The sequence below is a fragment of the Microchirus variegatus genome (genome assembly GCF_963457635.1).
Source record: "Microchirus variegatus genome assembly, chromosome: 10".
Taxonomy (NCBI): Eukaryota; Metazoa; Chordata; class Actinopteri; order Pleuronectiformes; family Soleidae; genus Microchirus; species Microchirus variegatus.
The window spans coordinates 20,646,266-20,654,593 of NC_139811.1; the positions used below are offsets into that span (position 1 = coordinate 20,646,266).

The 8,328-nt window shown below is 40.4% G+C and overlaps 1 protein-coding gene across 1 annotated transcript; it reads right to left on the bottom strand.

The window, feature by feature from the left end:
• Window positions 1-948: 948 nt before the first annotated feature.
• On the bottom strand, window positions 949-7,894 carry p3h4 (prolyl 3-hydroxylase family member 4 (inactive); the record flags this gene model as incomplete). The annotated part of the gene is made up of 7 exons (XM_083895872.1): window positions 949-1,398; window positions 3,372-3,455; window positions 3,867-4,012; window positions 5,010-5,138; window positions 5,227-5,398; window positions 5,479-5,628; window positions 7,445-7,894. 7 exons carry the CDS (start codon window positions 7,892-7,894, stop codon window positions 1,249-1,251), a joined length of 1,281 nt encoding a protein of 426 aa, XP_083751998.1. The 3' UTR covers window positions 949-1,248.
• Between the last annotated feature and the right edge of the window lie 434 nt (window positions 7,895-8,328).

Sequence of the window (8,328 nt, forward strand, 5' to 3'; positions counted from 1 at the left end):
AAATATATATATATAGGACAGTGTCACAGCTAAACTGGCTGCCATGTTCTCTCTTGTATCATTCCAGCTATCACTGAAAATGTCACATGACTTCTCTGTACATTTGTTGATAGCCCCAAGCCGCGGCCCAGAGACTTTGTAATGATCCTCCACTGTAGATTAGATTAAAGAGATCTTGATTAAGGTCCCAGGAGACAGCTTGTCTTGATACTGTACACACCTATAAGTTTGGTCTGTTTGAGCTTTGCACTAAGGCAGATGCACTATCGTTATAACGGTATCAAATCCAATTGGTTGTTCCAAGTGAAGGGGGGGGGGCTCTTAAAAAAATAAGAGCTGCATCTTACATATTTTTTACACACTATCTTTTTGAATTGAGACAGAAGGAAAGAAATGAACCAAGGCTTGTAGACGGATTGAAAAATAAAATACTAAAACATGAAACCACACCTCCTGTTCTCACGTGCACCTAACTTTACCCGTTTACCTCCTTATAATCATCTTTATGTTCACAGACAGGCAGAATAATGTAAAAAATATGAATCAATATTTTCTGGAATGATTTTCCACCAGAGCTACAACATTCTGGGGCTGGAATTTTCTTCAATTATTTTTTACTTAAAGTAAATTTGAGGATTAAATATCTGTTTAAACTAACATCTTCAAAGTGCTTGTTTTTTTTTCTGATGTCCAACTTAAAAAAGGATGAAACAGAAAAAAGCAGCAAATCTGAAACTATTTCTTGTTTTTTTTTCTCCCTTTTCTTAACAAATTACTGAATAAACATTACAATTGTTATCGTGTATCACTCCATCATTTGACTACAATCAAACTGAAATTAAATGGAAAAAAATAACATATATATATTAAAATATTTTATTTTTATGACCAAATTATGACAATCCAGTTGGTTGTTCAGCATAAGAGAAGCTACATGTCAGATTTGGCACAGAGGCATTCAGATGTCATTAAATAAACACGGTAGAAGAGTCATTGGCCAGTGATTTGTTATAAAATAAAGTGTTTTTAAAGAGGCTGATGACAGCCAATACAGAATCACAGTCTGGTTTGGATCAATATGATGGAGAAGTTCAGGAGAACGAACAGCTGAGTGTGAGTCGTGTTTTTCCTGCTTAATACTGATGGAAGTGTTGGTCTGTCTGTCTGTCTGTAGTCTTTGGTCTGTCGTCCTGACAGCTGGAACAGTGCTGAGCGAAGACACGCTATGCTTACGGACGAGGTCAGAGGTCAGTTTGGGTCCTCTCCAATGTCCCACTTTGTTTTAGGTTCCTGCCACCACTCAGCCAGGAACGACTCTTCATAATCTCCCATCCCCTCAAACTCGAGGTCGGGGTCCTCCGGGCGTGGGGCCGCCGTTTCTTCTGGACTTACCACGTCCTAAAAGTTAAACAAAACACTCTTAGTCATGTTACTTTCACTCTATAGTTACTTCATATAGAGGTAAGATGAATTTATGTTTTTTTTAAAAATGCATTTACAACCAATTTGTAACCAAAGAAACAAAATGTACAAAATGTTAGGAACAGTTTTACCCAAACGCTTTAACCTTATGACATCAACTTTTTGTACAGAAGAGTATTAGGGCTACAAAAAAAAGCATGACCTCTGATATTTAAGTTACAATTCTGAGAAAAAATTAGAAAAAAGTCACAATTCTGAGAAAAAGTCATAATTCTGAGAAAAAATTAGAAAAAAGTCACAATTCTGAGAAAAAAATTAGAAAAAAAGTCACAATTCTGAGAAAAAAGTCTGAGATTAAAGTCAGAAAACTGATTTTCTTCTCAGAGTTCATTCTTCTTTCTTTCATTCTTTGAATTTAATTTAATTTTTAAGAATTTTGTAAAACTTGAATTTGAAGACATTTTAATACCTGTTCTTAGATGAAAGATGTTGACACCTTTTTGGACTAAGAATCCTGTTCTCTTATCTAGAGTGTCTAAGTGTCACTTTTCTCTGTGGCGTGCCCATAAATCTGTCACATATGCAGCCTGTTATAAACTCTCTGTGTGGTGAGTTGGGAGGAGCTGACATGAGTTAAATAGATGTGGCCAGCACCTCCCAGCCACATACCACATACTGCTGCTGCGGAAAACCACCCCTCCTCCGTCCTCTGTCCTCTCTTCCTTATCCACTCTTTCTCTCCCCGTTATCCTATACCTTTCTCTCCCATAATGGATTGTATTTAGTCTAAAGTGATAAGATAAAACTAAATCAAAAAGGAAACATGTACCCTTAGTGTGGTCTAATTCACTTTTTAAAGTGTGAGATCATAAAAATGCATATATGGCTATAGTCGTGGAGACAGTTTGAGTTTTATCTGCTGAGGTTTGGAGTCGCCACCCGCCAAAACAAACAAAAAAAAACATACTGCCGATGATGATGGAATTTTGTTTGTCTGTGCAGTTCAGAGTAAAATCTGAAAGACTCATCAGATAAAATCATTTAAAACCCACACTAAGCAAAGACAAAAAAAAAAAAACATGACATACCTTTGAAATGTATGTAATCTGCTCATTTAATCTGTCAAAAGTTGCTCATATTTCCAACCACAAACGTACAAAGCCTGATCGTTTAATCAAAACTAAATACGTGTGCAATAAAATGTGTCATATGCAGCAGTTACACACTGATTTGATCTCTTATGACCTCTAAAGCTGACTGTTTTTAGAAATACTGAATGTCTGCTGCTGCCACGTGGTTTAAGTTAATAACCAAAATAAACACGAAGAAAGTACTTAAAATTTAACATTTAGCGAGGTTTATTGGAAGATTTTAAATATATTAACCATAATTATGTTTGTATAAAGTGTATAATCTCTTTAGAATAAAAAAAAAAAAAATTCTGTGACCTTAACATAAACCTTATGCGTACTTTTAAAGTCAGGGTCATGTTTTTACATGTTTCTAACAGACAAACCAGCCGGAGTGAGCTTCACATTTTGAAGCATAAGCATAAGGAATGTGATTTTTTTATTGATGTCATTTTTGGTCCTGTTTGTTGTTGCACAGTCTCACCATTAGCTGTCATTAATTCCTCCACCCCGGACGCTTTAACTCCCTCTAAAATGACATTTATTTTCTGCTCCAGCCTCTATTTATTCTCCTAATCACATGCGTTGTTCTCCTTTGTGGGTAAAAAGTTTGACACTGTCTGCACAAAGACATTTTTGCAGACAGTTTCTCCTCCTCCTACATAGTTGTTCTGATTCAGTCAATCAGAGCGACACCAACTCAATCCTCCAGCAGCTGCTGATATTTTCGTTTTCTTTTAAATCTGAGAAACTGACATTGTGTTTGTGATAAGTGAATCTTCACGGTGACTGTGCTCGTATTATAGCAGTGACACTTACCTCGTCATCTGTTTGTAGGTAGTTCAGTGCAAACTGCAGCATCTCCTTCAGTTTGGTTGTCTGATTAAAATACCTCAGTGCTTCCTGAAAAACAAACAAAATTGCATAACGTAAAACAACACTTTTCTGTTTTCTTTTTGTTTACTGCCCCACGTTTTCCTTCTCCCTATATTTACAGGGGTGACAAATTTGTTTGAAAGTGGGACAGCTTCAGCGGGCAAAGACTTTTACGGGGCCAGTGGTTCACTGCAGCTGCTGCAAACTCTCCGCCATGAAAGACACACTCATATACACATCCAAGTATATGAGTTCCTAATTACCACCCTGAGGTTGTGTTTATGTTCACGCCAAGACCGCTATATGCTATAGTTGTTCTGCTTGGATTTAATGTAGCTGCTGTGAACTTTCTGCCGCCTCTAAACAATCTCAACTGCATCATTTGAGCCCTGTTAAAAACCTACAAGTGAAAATGGAGGAACTGAAGTGTTCACTCACAGGCCGAGGCAGAAAGTCCGGCTCCTCGAGGCCCCACTGCTCCCGGTAAAAACGGTAGTATACGACGTTCTGCTGCATCACCTGGTCGTTGGGATCGAACAGCATGTAACTGGCTGCACACGGAGCGGCGTTCTTCGCGTCGTTCACTGTAAAGGGACATAATTATCCACGTCACATAAATGCATCACATACACATGCTCTCAAAAGCCTGTTTAGAAAAATGGACGTAGTCTTCCAGCTGTCAAACTAGCCTCAATATGTGCCGTGCCCGTGCATTATGTCCTGTTGACCTTTACGTCACAGAAAACCAGAGCGAACGGCGAGATTGGACGGTGAGATGGACCACGCTGTGTCTCTTCGTCGGTCCAAAAGTACTGCAGTTTATAAGTCATCTCCTTCTACTTCTTGTCGAAGTCTGACTCCAATCCGTCTCCAGTCCGACTCCAGTCCGACTAAGTGTATACTTGCACGAGTAGACTTAATCAGACTAGGAATTGCATTATCCAGTATTAGTCCGACTATGACTAGCTTGATTTTACTCGGACTATCATGTTGACATGACTTGAAGAAAACCGAATTATTGTCTTAGTCTGACTAAAATCTGATTTTTTAAGGTGCATTATGTAATAAATCTAAAGCAACTGGCCATAAAATCCTCCTAATATGTCACAGAGACTCAGGAATAATGTTCATATAACAAACTGAACTCACCAACAACAACAGTACAGACAAAATATTTGCATTTAAAAAAATATTTTGCAGACTGCAAATCATGCTTATGTTTTGAAATCATGTTTTGGCATGTGGCGCCACCTACTGCCATCTACTAATCATTGCAGTCAGTAGAGCCTCAGCTGCTGAGCAACCACTGGTTGCCAGTTACGTCAGAAAACGAAACCTAAAAGACCTCGGTATTTGAATTTGAATGTCGTAACCGTTCTTGGCCACATTCTTACATATGGCACCTTTAACATACGTAAATCCAACATCTTCCTACGTAGTCATTTCCGAGTTCTTTTTGCAACCAGTGGTGTTGCCCTCTAGTAGCTATCTGCAACCCTTGTCCCACTTCCTAGGAGTCAATTTTCAAACCAGAAGGCTACGTCCATTTCTTTATAAACTGTCTAGAGTCAGCGTCCTTACATTTATAATAGGAAAACTGGAGGTAGTGATACATGGTGGCAACAAACTTCTCCACAAAGAATCCTCCAACGTTGGGCGTCAGGTTCTCTTCACATTTGACCTTACACTTCAGCACGTCGGTGTAGAGATCTGAGGGAAACGAGACAGAAATAAAGACTTTGTTATTTTCTCAAACGTGCTGAGCTGCAGTCGATCCGTCAAACTTCTCTCTGCTCACCTGCCATCGTGGGGTAGAAGTCTTTGTACTCCACGATCTCAAACGAGCCCTCGCAGCCCGCCTGGCACAGGCCGTAGATCTCAAAGTACTGCGTGACGGCCTGCTCCATGTTCCGGGCGCTGTTGCTGAAGTCGCCGCTGTTGTAGAGCGTCACACCCTTGAGGAACACGCTCTGCACGACAAACACATGCACACGTTTTTAAACCCGGAACGCTTGGACAGAGGAGGGAAAGCCGGCGTCAGGCTACGAACCTCGTACGGCTGCTCCTCGTGGTCGACGAGATATTCCTCCACGTCGAAAATAGTCTTGTAGTAGTTCATGTTCTTGGTCAGGTAAGGATCATTTGGGTTCTTCTTCATGTAAGTGTGGGCTGCTGCAATAGCCTTCTCCACGTTATTCAGCTGTGGAGGAACAGATAATGGTAAAATGGACACTTAAGTTGGCATTTTATGTTAAAGGTGCCATATGTAAGAATGTGGCCAAAAACGGTTACTACATTCAAATTCAAAATACAGAGGTCTTTTAGGTTTCGTTTTCTGACGTATCTGGCAACCCGTGGTTGCTCGTCAGCTGAGACTCTACTGACTGCAATGATTGGTAGACGGTGGTAGGTGGCGCCACATGCCAAAACATGATTTCAAAACATAAACATGATTTGCAGTCTGCAAAATATTTTTTTTAATGCAAATATTTTGGCTGTACTGTTGTTGTTGGTGAGTTCAGTCTGTTATAGATTTGCTATAGATTTATTACATAATGCACCTTTAAATAGAAACACAATAGGTGCTGACAGAACCACGGGAATAACACAACCAATGTCTACACTCCAAAAGTTACTGACAGATGTTCAAAGTGAAGAGATTAAGAGAAGTAGTTAAAAGGGATTAAGTAACAAAGGGGCTTTGAAACACAATAGTACATATACAATAATATTAACACTGCACAGAACTGAAATAAAACCATGTTTTAAAACCTAACGAGGATTGTTTCATTTCATTTTGTAGCTCTGAAATTCTCTTGAAATTTCTCCTTAAATCAGTTAATCTGATCAACAGTTACATGGTTGGATTAAAATAGATTAGATTAGGTTTTTTTGATCCCACACTGGGGAAATTCACCCGTTACAGCAGCAAAAAAGGTTTTATGAATGTCTATTACCAATATCACAAACTTGAGTCCGATACTGTCACTTCTCAGTTGGTCTTCTCAGTCTTCTTTTTTTTTTTTTTTTTTATATCTCAAAATGAGTTCACATGATCAATGAAGTGTGGCAAATTCTGCTCACATGAGCTAGAGAAGCATGTATGTGATATTTAAGGTTTTTGGATCATATGGGATTTCATTATTGCCTTTTTTCCAAAATTCCATAGAGTAATTTTAACCAGTTTCACACCAATACCAAAACTGCACAAGGTATTGCCACCGCTACTGATATATCAGATATTGGTATCGATTCATATATGAATATAATATGAAAACATAATATTTACATTTTATTTAGATATTCACATAAAACACATACATGCTTTAAGATAGGAATGTCAGGATAAGGGGGTTTGGTTCATCCTTAAATGTGCCAGACCATGTCTGACCAGACACAAATAGCAGGATTTTGAAGGTTTCAAGGTATTTTGTGATTGTAAACATCATAATCCCATTATAATCCCCTCCTGTCAGAGTTGTGTAAAGGGAGCTGCTCGCTTTGATCACATCATTAGGATAATAACGAGTGTATTTGCCTCGTTTAAACACACCTGGTCCCCATCACAGTGCGTCCGGCTGAGCAGGAGTAGAAGAAGAAGAAGAAGAATAAGGGGATTGTTTCTGGGGGGAAACAGTGGTAGAGACGTGGCACATGCTCAATGAAGGCTCGGTCGGCAGGAGGGCGCAACAAAAGCAGCCGTGGATTTAAACTCCACATGTCGCCCACGAGAAGTTTCCTCTCGCTGACTCAGACAGAGTCAACGTTGCCTCAAGGAAACGACGGCGCACACTTTTTTAATGAGCCTTTAAAACCCGTTACGCACAGATGTGGCCACGCAAAACCAACATTTATGTTTTCACTCACACTGAAGTTGTACTTAAATGTGCAACAGTGACTTCACATCGGAACATTTCTGTTTAAAAACACACAGGAGTAAGTTTGGCCTACTTTTTTATATGGAGAGGGTTTTTTTGGCACAACACTGCACACAGACATGACGTGTTTGATCTCACCTGGTAGTGCGCGTACTGTATGTACCGGTACGGTATCCTTTGTTCGAAAGCTTCCAGCACATCCCTGCGTGGATACGCGACATTAAACACTGGAAACTGCGCCTTGCACTTTTTAAGGCACGTAGCTCTCAGGAGGATGTGGCGCACGACGCGGAGGCTGCTGTCGCCGAGCGCGGGGTCCGGGTCTTCCCGGCTCGCGGAGCTGCAGTTGCGGCTGCAGAACGCCTCGCTGTCTCGCAGCAGCCGGTGGAGCCGCAGACTCAGCTCCAGATACTTGATGCTCTCGCCCCAGTTCTGCACCCCGTACTGCTCCAGCGCGTAGCCGTACGCGGTGTCCAGCGGCATGATGTCCTTCTGGGGGAAACTTCGAAAGCTGTACTTCTCATACTGAGCCTCCACCCGCAGAGACAGCACGACGAAGACCAGACACACGCTTGTTCCGAGGAGCATCGTCGCCTCCACCGCCGGCACCAGCAGCAGTCTGCTCTTTTTGAATGGGTCGGGGGTTCAGGAGGATTCCTTCCTCTTTTTCTTTACCAAAAATTGCTCATGACTGACTGCACGTAGGCTCTGAAAGCGGCTGAGAGTAACATGAGGAACATCACAGCTTCTGGTCAGGACTTTCAAAATAAAAGCAGCGCTTGTTTACTTAGTACTGTTGTAATGTAACAAAGAACAAATACTATGTTACTCGTACACAATTCACGTATCTGTACTTCACTTTATTTATATTTCTAGCAATTTTTACTTTTACTCCACAACATTAACTTTCTCGTTACTACCAAATAAAATCAGAAGAAGAAGAGTTAGTAATGGTCTGTATTTATCCTACAGTTTTGCCATTCACACACATTGCATACCTGCTCATGGACACATATACAGTA